Source organism: Podarcis muralis, chromosome 16 (genome assembly GCF_964188315.1).
Source record: "Podarcis muralis chromosome 16, rPodMur119.hap1.1, whole genome shotgun sequence".
Lineage (NCBI taxonomy): Eukaryota > Metazoa > Chordata > Lepidosauria > Squamata > Lacertidae > Podarcis > Podarcis muralis.
This window is the reverse complement of record NC_135670.1, coordinates 37,683,323-37,701,851: the sequence shown is the minus strand read 5'-3', so window position 1 is coordinate 37,701,851 and position 18,529 is coordinate 37,683,323. Positions and strand designations below refer to the sequence as shown.

The 18,529-nt window shown below is 45.3% G+C and overlaps 1 protein-coding gene across 7 annotated transcripts in view; it reads right to left on the bottom strand.

The window, feature by feature from the left end:
• Window positions 1–18,529, bottom strand: part of KDM2B (lysine demethylase 2B) — an 88,344-nt gene that overhangs the window by 52,547 nt on the left and 17,268 nt on the right. For 4 of the 7 annotated variants that reach the window (XM_028709290.2, XM_077920834.1, XM_028709292.2 and 1 more), the window contains one exon: window positions 16,575–16,681. In XM_028709290.2, coding sequence (XP_028565123.2) covers window positions 16,575–16,681 — 107 coding nt within the window. Of the gene's footprint in view, window positions 1–62; window positions 180–1,132; window positions 1,270–3,844; window positions 3,908–16,574; window positions 16,682–18,529 lie in introns of those variants that run through there. The other 3 variants (XM_028709294.2, XM_028709295.2, XM_028709293.2) reach the window with 3 other exon arrangements.

The window sequence follows — 18,529 nt, the reverse complement described above, 5'->3', positions numbered from 1 at the left end:
TCTTAGGTTTACAAGAGGCACCTTCGCAAAGGCAGGAAATGCACGCCACTTAACCCACTAACCTCTTTTCCTTGTTCCGGTTGCTGGTTCGGGGTTTGTATCCCAGCCTCGTCCTTTTTACATACAGTTATTTCCCCAACCTTCTGCACCAGACTGAGGATGCAGCGCCAAAAAGCGAATCCCCTCTCCAGTCCCCCTCATTCCCCCCCCCCCAAGCCTCCAACAAGCAGTGCTTTCCTCCCCCTTTCGTCACATTTCAGGTGCAAGATCTCGACAGTATGCAAGCAGCATGCAAAAGTCCCTCTAGACGGTAGGCTGGAAAGAGGCTTAACCATGTGCCTCAGGAAGGCTGGCAAATCAGAAAGTCTTGGGATATGGAAGAACCTGCTGCCTAGCAACCCCATCCAGTGCCGGGAGTTGACACGCAATGCTGTCATGAAGACAGTAAATTTGCAGAATTCGGGGAAAGGGAGGGGGGCACACACCAACCCTCCTTGCACCCCTGCCTTGCAATTAAAATGCTTTCCTTGTACAATTACAAGCCTCATTTGTTTCCCCACTCCAGAATTCCAACTGCACTTTGAAGGCAAGACGGAGATTAATTTTCCTGCTTCATCCAGGGGATATTTTAGACACTTAAATCTTTCCTCCTTGGTGGGGGGAAAGAGGGGGAATAAATATTACAGAATCCCAAAGAAGCTGTTAAGACTCTCAGGCGACAATCCAACACAGAACTGGACATGCTGAAGCAGGCGTAACTAGGTTGGACTGTGACCTCCACATACCACTTTTCAAAATATGAGTCCTTTATTCCTCCACATTTTCTAGATAAACTGTCCTTCTCCATCCCCACTTTATTGTTTTACATGCCCAGCTGAAATGAAAACCATACTATTCTTTCTTTTGAAGTCCATCTACAAGAAAAAGAATGTGTAAACTAACTTTTAACAAAATCAATCACATGGGACGACTCTTTTAGTTTCCAAATGATTTAAAAGTTACAAACAAGCAACAACCCCAAATTCAAAGCTGTGTTATTTTCAATCATCTTAAGGACAAAATTGAAAATGATAAATGAATAAGCAATCCACATACAATTTGTTAACGTAGCCTACAATTCTAACAGCCAAACCTTTTTTAGTGTTGTGGCCAGGTGTGTCCGCCAGAAAAGTCCTAGTTCAAATCTTCCATGAACCCTCCAGAGCCGCGATTCCGTATAAACTTATCAGGGAGTAAGTCCCACTGAACGTGCTGCATGGAGCTTAATTCTGAATCGACACCATTAGGATTGCTCTAGAAATGCTATGAGAGTATTAATCCAAGGCTACCTTACAAGGCTATTCTGAGGACTGAGAATGTGAAGCACTGTGAGCACTCAGAAACTACTGTACTTCTCTAAACCCAGACAGGCAGAGAGATCTTTCGAAACCGCACTTGCCACTAGACAGCCTTTAACTTAAATGGCCAGAAACTGAATCTGGGGTCTTCTATGTGAAAAGCATGTGCTATACCATTAACCCACAGACCTTTCGGTAGCCTGTTTGTGTGGACTGCAACTCGACCATTTCAGTCTGAATGGAATCCCCACAACATTTGAAACTGAAGCAGCGCCAATGGAAGGAGATACCCAGATTTCCTTGTTCTGCAACAAGGGAATTTCTTGAGTGTTCCCCTAGCCTCATCCCAAAGTTGAACACCCAGTCTCAAGAATGGCAAATTTCCCCTCACACAGATGGATTAATAAAATATATTTAAAGGGCCTTCAGAAGCCCTTCATTCTCCCTCAGCAACAGAGAGCAAATAAACTACTCTGTCCTGAAATTTCCATTATTAATCTGACGCTCCTCTGTTCGCTATCGGCGGCTGATGAAAGGGTTAGGGATCTGAAAAAGCTCTCATCCGCCATGCAGTCTCTGGCGAAATGCCTTTGCGTTGACCTCTACCGTTTCCTCCCAACATAACGCTGCAGTCACATGCTCCACTCACAGCAGCTTCTGCTGCGGAGGCTAATCCGACATCCCTCTCCAGCCTTGGCAAGCAGGTTTCTCATCACAAAACGGACTTGCCTCTGCTCTGGGAGATGGAGGCTCAACTTCTCAAAGGGGCTTTTCTCTGCCGCATGAAATTGCTTGAGAGTCCATTTTGGAAAAAAGGAAACTTCCTCAGTTCAACCCACATCTAGGTGAAGCTCTCCCACTGCCTGCAATAGGCTGAGAGCAACGCACTTAAAATAATGCAGAGCCCTAAGCACTTAAGAAGACATGGGGAGCTGGGGGGGGGGGGAGAGGATAGGCAGAATCATGGGGCTTCCAGCTCCTTGAACTGCAAACTCTTGCAAAAAAAATAAAATGCTTTTTAAAAAAAAAAAATTGCAGGCCCAGTAAAAATGCAAGATTTAAATTCCACTGCCCATCCCTTGATAATTTCATTAAATTTCAACAGCCATGTTGCATTTTCTGATGCCTCATTTTCTCCCTAGAAAGTTCAGTTTGTGACTTTGCTGTGGACTAGAAAGATGCTCAGCTACTGAGCTGTTGCATTTTGTAATTTCTTTTTTGTTAGGTCAATAAAAATTTGGAAGGTGGTGAACAGTAAGATACAGGGTGGGGTGGGGGTGGAATTTATTGCGGAATTTTCTGTGCTGCTACTTAGCTGAGGCTGAACTGGAGAGGATTCAGGCAGCATTTGTGTCAACCGCTTTAATTGCACCCAAATTAGAAACAATTGCTGTGTCACTTTGCATACACTCCATTATAGCACCAAAAAGGCCATCTCTAAGCTTTGTGGGTGTTATTTTCTTCCTGTGTTGTCCGCATAAATGTGTGGGCAGAGATTTCCTTGTCTGATGCTCTTCTAAAGATTGCCTTTATACATTTTTTTTAAAAAATCTCCCTGAGAGATGCTATGTACATTTCCTTCGACCATACTGAAGTCTCACTGTGACATGATGAATGTATGCCACAGATTTGCATAACTGCACAAGAAACGGAAACCCACAATGCTGTGGAAAATGGGGCACAGAATCGCCACAGGAAATGGATAGGCACAAACTGGCAACATATGGGATAACAAGAAATTTCTGTTATATACCCAGCAATTGTACGTACAGTCATACCTCAGGCTGAAGTAGCTTCGGGTTGAGCGTTTTCGGGTTGCGCTCCGCGGCGACCCGGAAGTAATGGAGAATGTTACTTCCAGGTTTCGCCGCTCGCGTACGAACAGATGCTCAAAATGACGTCACGCGCATGCGCAGAAGTGGCGAATTACGTGCGCGGGTTGCATTCACTTCAGGATTCGAACGGGGTTCCGGAATGGATCCCATTCGCATCCAGAGGTACCACTGTACAATGTTTTAAAATGTGTCCCTCTTCTGAATTGTGTAAGAACAGATTTCTGTGGTACCATCCCAATTCCCAGGTGTTTCCAGAAGAAATGTTCCTGGCCCACTGTGGCCAAAATCAACCTCATCAGCAAATAATTCCGGACAAGTTCCCAGAAATGCACCAATTCACAGGTAAAATGTAACAACATGTGCAGAAAAATTTGAAAGATAGCGGACACAGATGTGTAAGGGAGCAAAAAGGGCAAAGCGAGGGGGAAGACACAGAACCATCATGGGCAAAACCAACACAGAGGGATGAATTGATCAACACCAACTGACAAAGAAAACTCCCCGGCAGGTACATGCAGCGGAAAGGGGTGTCTCACATGAGGGACAGAGAGATGCAGAAGGAAAACTGGGCCTGCTACAAGAGAAGTAAAAGCCACACATGTTCAGCCAAACTCCTAGAGAAAGCATGTGCAGAAGCGAACAAGCCAATGGACAGACAAACACAATCATTACCCTCCGATCAGTTCCTCGCCTCCGGCTGGAGTTTCAGCCCAGCCTCTGGCCTCTGGCCTTACAAGGCCACCCCTACCTCTGAGATCAGACTATAAAACCACTCCCAATTCCTAGCAGATGGCTCCCTGGTCTCCCTGGGATTTCTTTTTTCCTTTTTTCTTTTGTTCAGGCCAATGAGGAAAGTGTAACTCCTTCCTTCCTTCCTTCTAAGAGAGCGCGTCACGGGGGTTGGAAAAACACAAGTCTAAAATCCAGCATCATAAAACTATAGCAAAACTGCAGAGAGAGGATTTGAGGTTTTGGTTTTTCCCCATAATTAAACATACGTTTGTAGCTGCTCTCTTGACACTAGTATGAGGCATGGAGCATTTATGAGGCGAGAGACGTGATAGGTTCATTTATTAATTGCTTGTGAGGGGCTCAGTTATGGGGGCCCTTACACACACAATGTTTTGCTTCAGGTCTGGGATTCTTCACATGGTTTCTCTGTGCTTATCCTCATGTTCACACACATTTGAAATGCCAGTGGTCTCCCCTCCGCGAGCATTTAAAAGACGCAAATAATTCAACAGGACAGTCAAGAAATTTTGCAGAAGCACTGCCACTTACTATCAGTGCCATTTTTTAATCTTACAAACAAAAACTGGAGCAAATTATTACTTTCACTGACCCTGACAAAGAGCACTGAAACACCAAATTGTTGTTAATCATTAACTACCCTTTGAATTGGAACTTTTCAAGCTAAACAATAACAATAAATTGGGGGGGGGGATCACACCAGTACCACAAAATAGGTCTGCTGTTAAATAAAACGTGTCTTGTAACATAAAATGTGTTAAACCCAATACATAACATCGGCCATAGCTAGTTCACCTACACATATAAAGTCAGTACAGTCATACCTCGGGTTACAGACGCTTCAGGTTGCGCATTTTTGGGTTGTGAACCGCGCCAAACCCAGAAGCACCAAAACAGGTTACTTCCAGGTTTCGGCGCTTTGCGCATGCACAGAAGCACTGAATTGTGACCCGCACATGCGGCACTGCGGGTTGCAAACGTGCCTCCCACATGGATCACATTCGCAACCTGAGTGTCCACTGTATCAGATGGGCGCAACACTGTTATTCAAATAGGAGAACGCTCCAGAACAACATATTATGAACTGTAGCAGTAATTGGGGACGCAGGTGGCGCTGTGGGTTAAACCACAAAGCCTAGGGCTTGCCGATCAGAAGGTCAGCGGTTCGAATCCCCGCGACGGGGTGAGCTCCCATTGTTCGGTCCCTGCTCCTGCCAACCTAGCAGTTCAAAAGCATGTCAAAGTGCAAGTAGATAAATAGGTACCGCGCCGACGGGAAGGTAAATGGCATTTCCGTGCGCTGCTCTGGTTTGCCAGAAGCGGCTTAGTCATGCTGGCCACATGACCCGGAAGCTGTACGCCGGCTCCCTCGGGCAATAAAGTGAGATGAGCGCCACAACCCCAGAGTCGGTCACGACTGGACCTAATGGTCAGGGGTCCCTTTACCTTTAGCAGTAATTACCACTTACAGAATTGTGTCTGCAACAACAAAATATCTATCGGGGGAAATCATTAACCCCAGAGTGCCGTGTTGAGAGACAGTATATTGAATTCAAATTCCTATTTTGCGACTTTATTACATCAGAACAGACTAAAATGGCGCCTGCCGCTCGAGCAGGACTGTTGGATCAGCATGTGGTGATTTAAGGAGAGCCTTACAAAGTTCACACAGAAATACAACAATGTTTGGTTTAACTTGCCTGTGGAAACAACTCAGAGGTTATTAAGAAGAAAAATGATAACAACAAGAAGACTGGAAGATGGGATTTGTGAACATCAAAAGCAGCAGAAATATGAGATGATTGGACCCTCACTGAGCTCGAAACATGGGAACCCCCAACAAAATTTAAAATTTGGCAAAATATTCGGACTATACAATATGTATTGGTATAATCTGGAATAATTAATGTGATATGATTGGATTGTTAAATGGAAAACTTAATAAAAATTATTTTTAAAAAATAAAAATTCCTATTTTGCAGAGAAGTTAACTGTATTTTTTTTAGCACCCTGAAGATCTTGGAGGGCCACTTCACAGATGACCTGATTGCTACAGGAAATTCCTTCTGATTTCTCACCCCTGCTTTTTACTGCACCACCCCAGACAGCAACAGTAACACACAGCTTCTCGCTGCGCATGCATTCAGGCTCGCCCTGAATGACTGTCTACGCAGTAAGATTTGTGCTAATTCCTACATGGACATGGTTTTCATACAAGGACAGTAGACAGGGTCTTCGTCCAACCTACCTGGCATGGTAAGGGTAGAAAGAGGGGCATATTTATGTCGGAACAGGTGCCAAGAGCAACATACAGTGGTACCCCGCAAGACGAATGCCTCGCAAGACGGAAAACCCGCTAGACGAAAGGGTTTTCCGTTTTGGAGGTGCTTCGCAAAACGAATTTCCTATGGGCTTGCTTCACAAGACGAACATGTCTTGCGAGTTCCTGCAGGGTTTTTTTCCTCCCCCCCCCCTTTTTCCCAAGCCGCTAATCAGCTGATCCGCTAAGCCGCTAAACAGCTGATCGCTAAGCCGCTTATCAGCTGATCCGCTAAGCCGCTTATCAGCTGATCCGCTAAGCCGCTAATCAGCTGATCTGCTAAGCCGCTAATCAGCTGATCCGCTAAGCCGCTTATCAGCTGATCCGCTAAGCCGCTAATAGCGCTAATCCGCTAAGGGGCTTGCTTCGCAAGACGTAAAAACCGCAAGACGAAGAGAATCGCGGAACGGATTCTTTTCGTCTTGCGAGGCACCACTGTACGCTGATACTTCAGGACAGGGCAAGAAAGCTGAACAAGTGAACTGACACCACAGCACTGCGCTGACTCCAATCTCGAGGAGGGAAGGGTAACATTTCCAATACTAGGGTTCCATATTAGCCACTGGCAAGTTCTAGCCCATCATTCCAGGGGGAGCCCATTACCATTATCTAAACTGCCAACCTAGTGTAGGGGCTGCAGTGTTGAAATTGGACGTTGAGACCCGGGTTCAAATCCCCTTTCAGCTGTGGAAGCTCACTGGTTGGCCTCGGGCCATTCTGTGCTCTCGCCCTAACCTAGCTCACAAGGTCATTGTGAAATTAAAAGCAGGGGTGAATCACCCTTAATCTCTCTTCAAGGAAACAGTATGATAAAAAGACAATCCAAAACTATCAATCCAAAAAGCTAGGCGCGCGCGCACACACACACACACACACACACACACACACCATGCCACTAGTCTGCAGGGAAGGGAAACAAAAAATGGTGGTTTTGCCTTAGCTGACACAATGAACTGTGAGGCAGCAACAAACTGCCATGAGCAAAACTGTGGATTTCGGCAACCATCAGGTGAGGGGAGTGGCCTTTGTTTCTGAACTATCCTGTAGTTCAGAGAGGAAACATGGCAGCATAAATATGATTTAGGGTGGCCAGTTCCACAGTGCAGGATTTAAGGGATGCATAAGTCAATTGATTGAGTTTACTTATATGACGCTTTTCCACAATTAGCTATGCCTGAAGTGTCTTACAGCAAACATTCAAAATATCAAACACAGAGCGTTGGAAATACAAATATACGACATACATGTTGGTAAAGTCAAAAATGGCAGAAACCAACCATTCAATAAATTCAATTACTCCAAAAAAATAATAATAAATCCACCTGAGCTTAAGTACAGAAATACAAAGCAAAGCAAGAGTTAACCGACACTAACGTTTCTGGTACAGTGTTACCTCGGGTTACAGACGCTTCAAGTTACATACTCCGCTAAGCCAGAAATATTGCCTCAGATTGAGAACTTTGCTTCAGGATGAGAACAGAAATCCTGCTCCAGCGGTGCGGCATCAGCAGGAGGCCCCATTAGCTAAAGTGGTGCTTCAGGTTAAGAACCGTTTCAGGTTAAGAACGGACCTCCGGAAGGAATTAAGTTCTTAACCCGAGGTACCACTGTACTGGTCTTCCTGCCTCTGCTGCAAAGAAGGAGCCCATCTTGCTCAAAGCATATCCTCTCCTCCCCCCTCTTGCCTTTGTTCGGAGAGAAAAAAGAGGTGGGAGGTTGATGGGATTGGGGGGGGGTCCCCAGTGAACAACAGCTAATAACTGTACCCCCAGGGTTTGGGAAAAGTGTGTCCTTATCCAGCTCAGCAGCCCCTCTCCCTCCCCACAACACACACATGCAAAGGACACGCACACCTCCCTGCCCCCAAATAATAATTTTCAGAACTTTGAAACCAAAAACGCGTTTGCTGGCGAATGTGTATGTGCCATCAAATCTAATACACACCTTAATTTTCGAAATGTAATTTGGCCAAAAAAGGTGAGCATTAGATTTGAGTAAATACAGTATGTGGGTCTCTCACTCTCTCTCTGCTGGATTTGATCTCTGCAAAGAGACCTGCAAGGTAGGTTAGGCTAAGGGAGTGAATAGCCTACGGTAAGAGATTATAAAATTATGCCTGGCATGGAGAAAGTGGATAGAGAAAAGTGTTTCTCCCTAACACTAGAACTAGAAGCTGAGTTTTGGAAGACTTAGGGCAGATAAAGGAAAGTACTTCTTTGTGCAGCACATAGTTAAATTATGGAACTTGCTCCCCAAGGAGGAAGTGATGACAACCAACCTGGATGGCTTTAAAAAAAGATTGCACAATAGCACTAATACGCCCAGGAAGCTCACCAAAATGCTGGAAAGGATGCACCTCCATAGGCATATACCTCCACATGTGGTGGGAGTGCCCCAAAATCCAACTATTCTGGACAACAGCCATACGAGAAATATGTAAAATAACTAAGCAAGTATTAGACATCACGCCAGAATTGGCCCTACTAAACATATTCCAAGACAACAATGCCCATTTACACCACAAAGCACTCATAACCCACCTACTTTCAGCAGCCAGAAACACCATAACCAGACACTGGAGAGACCTGTCAGGTCCTGTAAGCATGGACCAATGGTACCGAATAGTATGGGAAACAAATTTATGGTGGAGAAGACTATGAACGACTGCCAGCCATGATGTGCTCTGCCTGCACAACTTCAAGAGGGGAGAGAACTCTCTCTGGTGCTCATGTTCTGCTCCACAGGTGTCTGGTTGGCCACTGTGAGAACAGGATACAGGACTAGATGGGCTATCGGCCCAGTAGGCCCTTCTTATGCTCACGAGCATCATGGCTGAGTGAGAACCTTCTGTGGAGGGATGTGCTAACATGTGAAGAGGTTTTAATCTCCTGTAGCATAGACAAAACATTCTGCGTCTACACAATTAAAGACACCTGCCCGGTCAGTGCTGCTACCGGCCCAAGTCCTTTGGATGCACCAGTTTATCAAAACACAGAAAGGAACCTGAACTCACTCTCCATTTGTCCAAGTAATAAGGGTTCACAGGCCTGGGAAACAGAGCCAGTGTTTCCCTCTTTCCAAAGAATGCGGTTTCTACTGTTTCATATAGGGTTTTATCTGTGGTTTAACATAACATGTTCTGTACATATTCAAAACTGCTCTGGAGCAGTCAACCATTTTCATTCAATAACATCAGCAGATGCAGTTTGGAGGGTCTCATGGTGCCTACATTTCTCTCTCACATTTCCACCTTAAAGGGCACACATTGGCGCCACCAGGCAAAGGGCACACCTGCCGTCACCTTACAGGCATTAACAGCTGATGCCACCATTTAAGGCCTGAAGTGGTGAGACTAGGCCTCCAAAGCACCAGGCAGCAGTTCAGGTGGACCTGTAACAAAATCAGGGATATCCGGGGGGGGGGGGGGGAGAGAACCCTTCCTCAATGTTCAGCTTGCATTTAAAACCGTAAATAAATAAATAAAATGACTATATAGAAATTACTAGCAAGTTTAACGAAAGAAAGGGAGGGGGGGAAGAGAAGAATAGGAGGAAAGGAAAAATCATGTTCCGCTTGCACTGAAAAACATCAGCCTCTAGCCCAGGAGGGGAGAACCCACAGCCTTTCAGATCTTGTCGGAGTTGATTCCCAAAATCCCTAACCTCTGGCTGTGTGGGAATCCAACAACATTTGGAAGGCCCCAGCCCTGCTAGCTGCAAAGATATAAAGGGAAGTGGGAAGGCCTTGTTCTAACCAACTGCTCCCTAAATAGTAACACAGAGTAATAACTTTTTAAGCGACCTATATTTATAATCCAGCTGTTCTGCAATGATTCCTTGCCCACTTAGACCACAGGAGTTTTGGCCATGAGCCTGCAAAGATGTCAAGTTATGTACAAACTTTGTAATCCAGGTGTATATTATTATTATTTGGAATATTTATAGTATTTATTTATTTCATAAGATTCATACACTGCTTGATTGCGAAAAACAACATCCCTCAAAGCAATTTACAAAAGGATAAAACAAGAAAACAGAGACGAATCCACAGCCACACTTTAAAACATCCTAAGGTTGAAATATGTAATAATAATAAATCTTTATTGCGGTCCAAAGACCCATAGAACAATTTCAGAACAAAATACAGTTAAGACAGCCAACCATAAAAGAGAGAGAAACTGAGGCGGTCATTTTGTTTTGTCTCAGGCTTGATGATCTTTATTTCTTTGGATTTCTGAAAGAAACTTTGATGGTTGAAATACTTAATCAGATTAAGAATTGCCTCAACTTTCTAAGCATCTGGGTAGGCTTGTCTATACAGGAATGTTTCTACCGGGTGTCCCAAGAAACCTTCCCACAATAAAAACCACATTCAGGTCTGGCATCAAGAACAGGGATCCCTTGAAGGGCCAGGATGATCCAGATGGCATTTCCTGCCCTCATCCTGATACCGCCCTTTGGGTTTCACTAACAAGGCCGCAGCTCCCACCGCGGGAGGACCTGCAGTGTCTCTTAAACTGCAAATCCTGCAAATCCAGCCACTGCGTGATCACACAAGCATAGCTGGGAAAGCAAGGAAAACCCAACACAGCACTGGTCTGCTGCCTTACAAAATACAGTGTACAGTGGTGCCTCGCAAGACGAAATTAATTCGTTCCGCGAGTTTTGTCGTCTTGCGATTTTTTTCGTCTTGCGAAGCACGGTGTCGGGAAAGTTTTGGAAAAGGTTCAAAAATCACCAAAGTCTTCAAAAACCTCAAAAAAGGCTACCACACCGCGTGCTATGAGTTGCTCCTCGAAGTCAAGTCGCAACTGTATTAACGGTGTTAAGAAAAAGGAAACAAACTTGCAAGACGTTTCCGTCTTGCGAAGCAAGCCCATAGGGAAAATCGTCTTGCGAAGCAGCTCAAAAAACAAAAAACCCTTTCGTCTTGCGAGTTTTTTTGTCTTGCGAGGCATTCGTCTTGCGAGGTACCACTGTACCTCGGGTTAAGAACTTAATTCATTCTGGAGGCCTGTTCTTAACCTGAAACTGTTCTTAACCTGAATCACCATTTTAGCTAATGGGGCCTCCTGCTGCAGCACGATTTCTGTTCTCATCCTGAAGCAAAGGTCTTAACCTGAAGCACTATTTCTGGGTTAGCGGAGTCTGTAACCTGAAGCGTATGTAACCCGAGGTACCACTGTATCTCCTTTCTGAGATTATTATTTTTTTAAGGAAAAAGTTGCTATGCTGCAGTTTGCATGGCTGCCAGTAGGTGGCCAGTAGGCCACATGAACAGTGGTGTGAAAACAGGTGGGGGAGGGAATTACTGTGTTTGTTATTATGTCATGCATTTTAGTGTTTTTCTGCTCTAAGCCACACTCTGGTCCTCAAATGAAGGGCGGTATGTACATTTAATAAATAATAACAAGTCTGAAGAGTGAGCGAGCCAAGCAGGCAGGCTAGAAGAACAAGCAAGCAAATGACCCAGATTGGCCTTCCCTTTTCTTTTCTTACATTTAGATTCATATACTGCTTGATTGAGTTTTGTCTTTTTTTTTTTTTTTTTGGTTTACAAAAAGATAAAACAAAAAAAATTGAGAAGAATTCACAGCCATACTTTAAAACAGACATGTCCAAAGTCCGTTTGGGGGGGCCTAATCTGTCCCTCCCACAGGTTGGTTTTCTCCAGCCCCTGTGGCAGTTTATTTATTGGGGACAAATCCTTAAAAAAGCTCAACAAGTTCAATCCTAGAAAAAGCTCAACAATTTTGGCCAGCCCTCACGCATGTTCACTTCATCAAATCTGGCCCTCTTTGAAAAAAGTTTGGGCACCCCTGCTTTAAAACATCCAAAAGTCAAAATACAGGTTAAGAATTACCTCAGCTTTCTAGCCATCTGGGCAGGCTTGTCTAAACAAAAATGTTTTAAGCAGGCACCAAAAAGAGTACAGTGAAGGTATCTGCTCGATCTCAATATGCAGGGAGTTCCAAAGTGTAGATGCTGCCACACTAAACAACCAAGTTCTTACAGCCCATTCTGCCGACTGAAGCGTCTGAGTGTGTACATGTGGGGTAAGGCGATATTGAAGGCAAATAAGTCCCAAGTTGCTAAGGGCTTCCCATGTTGCGCAGGTTGTCACACCCTTGGCTTGGTTATGGAGCATGCACACACAACAGGGGCATAGAAAGGCTGGGATCTGAGCAAGTGGGCATGCCCGAAACCAAAAGTTCATCGAGGATTGGGGGAAATTTGTAGACTATCTGAAAAAGATATGTGAGGTGCAAACAACGCTAGTGGGGTTTCAAGAAGCACTGTAAAATTTCAAGAGGTATTGCTGAAAGAAAATAGAAAGGGGAGGGAAGACAAATGGCAATGCAATTAAAGGAATGCGAACTGAAGGGTAAAAATGGATGATTACCAGAGAAGTTGAAGGAAGTCCAAAATTGGTATTTTGTTAAAATCAGGTAAAATTTGGATAAAATTGTATGATTATATCGAAAACTAATAAAAATTTATTATTAAAAAAAGGGGGGGATCTGAGCAAGTGGGTGGCCCAGGTGGCCGAGAGAGCAAAGGTACAGGTTGTCCGGAGGGGCAAGTGACCGGGCAGCCAGGTGGTCAGCCCATGAAGGCCTCCCCAAGCTCCCCGTGGTTGCCACTGCTGCCACAGGCTGAAGCCTCTCTGCCCGTAGTCTACTGCCATTTCAAACCTCCTTCTGTCAAGCAGCAGTATGTAGACCAAGACTCCTTCCTCTTCACTCCCCTCTCCTCTGTGTGCAGGGCCAACAGCAGGGGGGTCGCAGAATTGGGGGGAGCCGTTGGGGAAGTTTTAGGCAAACTTTCGGGGTATGGGGTGGCAATCAACGTGAGCAGGGATGGAAACCCCTAGTAAATATACAATATGGAACTTAGTTTGCTGTGCTCCCCAAAACTCTGAAGCGGTAAAGGTAAAGGGACCCCTGACCATTAGGTCCAGTCAAGACCAACTCTGGGGTTGCAGTGCTCATCTTGCTTTATTGGCCGAGGGAGCCGGAGTACAGCTTCCGGGTCATGTGGCCAGCAGGACTAAGCCGCTTCTGGCAAACCAGAGCAGTGCACGGAAACACTGTTTACCTTCCCGCCGGAAGGTATTTATATACAGTGGTACCTCGGGTTACATACGCTTCAGGTTATACACTCCACTAAGCCAGAAATAGTGCTTCAGGTTAATAACTTTGCTTCAGGATAAGAACAGAAATCGGGCTCCGGCGGTGCGGCGGCAGCAGGAGGTCCATTTAGCTAAAGTGGTGCTTCAGGTTAAGAACAGCTTCAGGTTAAGCACGGACCTCCGGAACGAATTAAGTACTTAACCTGAGGTATCACTGTACTTGTACTTTGACGTGCTTTCGAACTGCTAGGTTGGCAGGAGCAGGGACTGAGCAACGGGAGCTCACTCCGTCGCAGGGATTCAAACTGCTGACCTTCTGATCAGCAAGCCCTAGGCTCACTGGTTTAACCCACAGAATCACCCATGTCCCTTAGGCTGAAGCTGAGGAACACTTTATTTCTCAGTAAAAATTGGGGGCAAGGTTCACACTTACACCTGGAAAAGTTTGCTTTTCACGTGACTCGAGAGGAAGAGCCATTTCAGATAACACTCAATAGCAGCTTAACTCAGGGATGGCGAACCAATGACCCTCCAACACGCAGCAGCCCCATCCAGGATGACCAACGGTCAGCAATGATGGGCGGTGGAGTCCAACTACACTGGGAGGGGGCCAGCGCTTCCACACCCCTCATTTAGCATTATGGGTAGAAGCTGGGCACTCGCCCTCCCCTCCTGCGGGGTTCTTCAAGACTAACCAGAATCCCCTGGTAGGTATAGCTCAGGAATGGCTGTTCTGTGGCTCTCCAGATATTGTTCAGCTACAATTTCCATCATCCCCAACCACTGGCCCGGCTGGAGGGCCCCAGGTTGCCCACCCAGGTTTTAGGCTCTAGTTAGGAAGCAAGACAAAATTGTAAGCATGCTTATAAGCTTGTTTATTTTTCATTAAACAGTATATAAATCCTGCTATGTAAACAAAAACAATCTTACATTAACAAGCATTCCTCAAGTCCGGATGTAATGGGGAGCTCCAGCTACTTTGAAATTGAAAGTGAAAGTTTTATCTCCTCCTCTTGTATGCAAAAGAAGGGAGGGGAGTGCAAACCGCAAGGCTTTCCACAGCCTCTACATGTAAAGCTAAGCCATGAGAAGTGACTGATGTGATCAGGCTTGATATAGATGTTCCACCCCACAGCAGAGGCCGACTGGTACTGAAGAGAAAGACAGCGCTACCAAAACACAGACATCCACCTTCTCTGTGCCCTGAGGCCACCAGGTTTGCAGACACCTTTTCACTCATTTGTTTTCCCCCAACAACACAGTGGCAGTTGTCCCATAATCTGGGGATCCTTGCCCTTCACAGGAAGCAAGTCACTCACTGCCTGTTCGAAGCAATTCACAACAATATTCAGAACATCAATGTAAGGAAGGAGGAGATGGGGGAAAGAAGAATCATTCTCAAAAGAGATAATGGAACAGTTCCATTTCATTCTCCAGCTCCTTCTCAAGCATCATCTCTGAACTGGTACAGCAGATGGAACAATCGCTAACTTCATCCCCAGCACAGAACTTTGCAGTTCGCAGCCAAAACCAACATCTGCACTGGATGGCACCATCTGTGTTTGCAAAAACCACCATCACTTTTCATTTCTCTTTTGCTTTTTTGCTGGTCTGCTTTCCATTTGAGAAAATTGGACCAGCATTCGATTTAGATTTAGAAAAAGCACACAGAACTGCAGGCACACACGATTAGCAAGGCTTCTTGTATGCTTCAGTTCCTTGGAAATGCAGACAAAAGCACAGAACATGAGCTTCCTGAGAATCTAAGCTTTCTTTAAAACAATGCCACACTGCCCACATTTCTAGCTTTTGTGGTTATGAAAGTGGTGCAGCTGAAATCTCAACAACTGAACGAGATTCCTATAGCGGCTTCAGGAAGTTTCAAAGTGTGACCTGGCCCCATGCTCCTCAAAGACAAAATAAATAATACTAAATAATAAACTTTGCTAAGATATTCTGCTTGTCCAGCTCCTATCTAAGGTTACAACCGTAGCCAGAGGCCCTTCTGATTGGCCAGTACCTCTCAAACATATTGGCAGGTGTGCCCAGACATTCTGCCATCACCAAATCCCTTGGGGCATCGTAAAATATAAATAAAACAGCATCTTAAAAGCCAATGATTATTCCAGAATCACCAAATGCGTATCACTCTTCTAACTGCATAGAGTCACTGAACTGTAGAGTTGGAAAGGATCCTAAGGGTCATCTAGTCCCCTGCTATGCAGTTCTGTGTACTTTGCGGGGTGAGGAGGTAACGCTCTTCACCACATCACGATAAAAAAGGCAGGGTGGGAGGCGGGCTAAGAGGCATCACGGGCACCTGGGAAACACCTCAGGGGCGCCACTCTGCCCTCAGGTCCCACATCGGTGGCCCCCACCTCAAACTGACTGCAACCAAACTTTGTGCTGGGCTAGTCTTTTCACCCTTGGGAGAAAAGCAATGACAAACCTAGACAGCATCTTAAAAAGTAGAGACATCACCTTGCCAACAAAGGTCCGTATAGTAAAAGCTCTGGTTTTCCCAGTAGTGATGTATGGAAGTGAGAGCTGGACCATAAAGAAGGCTGATCGCTGAAGAATTGATGCTTTTGAATTATGGTGCTGGAGGAGACTCTGGAGAGTCCCATGGACTGCAAGAAGATCAAACCTCTCCCATTCTTAAGGAAATCAGCCCTGAGTGCTCACTGGAAGGACAGATCATGAAGCAGAGGCTCCAATACTTTGGCCACCTCATGAGAAGAGAAGACTCCCTGGAAAAGACCCTGATGTTGGGAAAGATGGAGGGCACAAGGAGAAGGGGGCGACAGAGGATGAGATGGTTGGATGGTGTTCTTGAAGCTACCAGCATGAATTTGATCAAACTGCGGGAGGCAATGGAGGACAGAAGTGCCTGGCGTGCTCTGGTCCAGGGGGTCACGAAGAGTCGGACACGACTAAACGACTAAACAACAAACAAGCCTTTTCACCGGTGATGCCTTGCACCACTGCAAACAGCTCTTGGGGTCCCTGGGAACCTTGTCCTGTCTGTGTTCCATCACTGACGCAAAGAACATTCAAACATGCAATCTCCGCCTTGCGTCCCAAAATAATTCCAGCCCAACAAGAGCCACACACACGGTTCAAATTTCATCCGAAGCCGAAGCTTCACACCAGCAGGAGATTCCACAGGGAGTGGTTCATAATGAAGCGAAATCAACTTACTTTTTTACTTTTGGATACTTCATCTCTGAGATGGTATTGGTGGCGTCTGTCTGTCTCTCCTTCAGATGCCGAGGCCACATGTTATCCACCCAGTCGACCAAGTCTACCTAAAAGGGCATCCAAAGGAACCAGCTAAGTCAGGAAATATTGGAGAAAGATCTCAGAGCAAGGAAGGGATACTGGCAGAGCGATGTGTGTGCAGGCGGAAAAAGAAACCAAAACTCTGCCACCCCAAGCAAACCACATTCAGCAACACACAACGCTGAATTCTGCCAGAAATGTGAATTACAAAGATTACATTCCTCTCACGGTTACTGTACGGTTCCATGGTTTTCTGAGGCTGGCTTAGATCTCACAATGTCACACTTGTACACAACAACTTGTGCACCGTTCTCAGGATTTTGTTAGGGCAAACATTTTTTATTTATTTAGGGGACATGAAATGTTGGGACATCATCATCATCATCATTTATATCCCACACTCCCCAGCCAAAGCCAGGCTCAGAACAGCTCAGAACAATAAAAGTAACAGCATTCTAAAATCAATTCATTTTAAAATCATTTCAAAATCAAATTAATGGCAACCACTGGGCTAGAGTTCTGTTAGGATTACCAAAGGACTGTGCCTTGGCCAAAGGCCTGGTGGAACAGCTCTGTCTTGCAGGCCCTGTGGAAAGATGTCAAGTCCCGCAGGGCCCTAGTCTCTTTTGGAGTGTGAATTTGCAAGACTGTGCACAGAGGTTTGGGGAGACTTAGAACAAAGTTCCCATTGACTGGTATCAGGCAGACGAGGCGGATGTGCACATCATCAAGTAGGTCATGCCTGCGCTGGATCACACCACAGGTCCGTCCCCGTCTGCTGCCCCCCCTTCCCCCAGGTTCAGCAATCCATCTGCAACAATTGACAGGGCGTAGGAAGACATCAAACAGGGAGGCAGCCATAAAGTCTCATAAGAAGAAAGAGCCCAGCTAGATTGGACTCAAATGTCCATCTAGGCTTGCATCCTGCTTCCCCCAGTGACCAATTAGATGCTCCATGAAGACCACAGTCCTCTCCCACCATCAATCCCAGCAAGTCGTATTCAGTTACCCAGGCATGAAGGTTCTACTGCAGCCATTATGATTCTCCACTGATCCATAGGAATAGCTGCTCTTTCTCAATGGAGAAACCTTTACAAGCATGAAACAAATCCTGGTGCGGGGAAGGGAAGGCATTAAAAGTTCCACTAATCCAGTTATCAGCCACTACAGGTTCCAATCCTAGCAATTACCCCTAACAGCCATCGACAGGACAGTCCCCTGTGAATTTATCCAATAGCCAAGTGGCTGTTTGCAAGCCTGCAACTAGCAGCCACAACACAATCGTGGGACGATGAACTGTGTTAAGTTGATTATGCACCGTGTGGTGCATGGAGAAGTAATTCCCTTGGTCCTGTGTCTACTGCCAATCAGTTCCATTGGATGATCCCTAAGAATAAGGCAGGATAGAACTAAAAGAGGAAGACGAGAGACAGGGCACATAGCCGCTGCTTACCTACTCCAGAGTAGCCCTGTTAACATGAAGCATAGAAGCATACAAGCCAAGAGAGCACGGCAAGGTCAGTCAATAAAAATAAGTTTTAATGGAGGAAATCAATCAATCAAACCTGTATAAATTTGCATATGATTAGAATAATCATTTCAAGGGAAGAGGAAAGCAGAAACATGCATATGTTTAAGTGGATCCCTGTCATTACTGATTGTTGTAAGCTACTCAAGCTTTTTGGGTGAAGAACTGGGTAAAATGCTTCTGAGAAATTAATAAAAGCTATATTATAATCACATTATAAAATAATAATTTTATAAAAAATTCCTCTTCAGACAGGATGGAGAGGTTGGGAACGCCTCTTCTAAGAGGGCCCCTGCCATCTGCAATTGTTACATTAAAATTATATATTAAATATAAACTTCTTTTA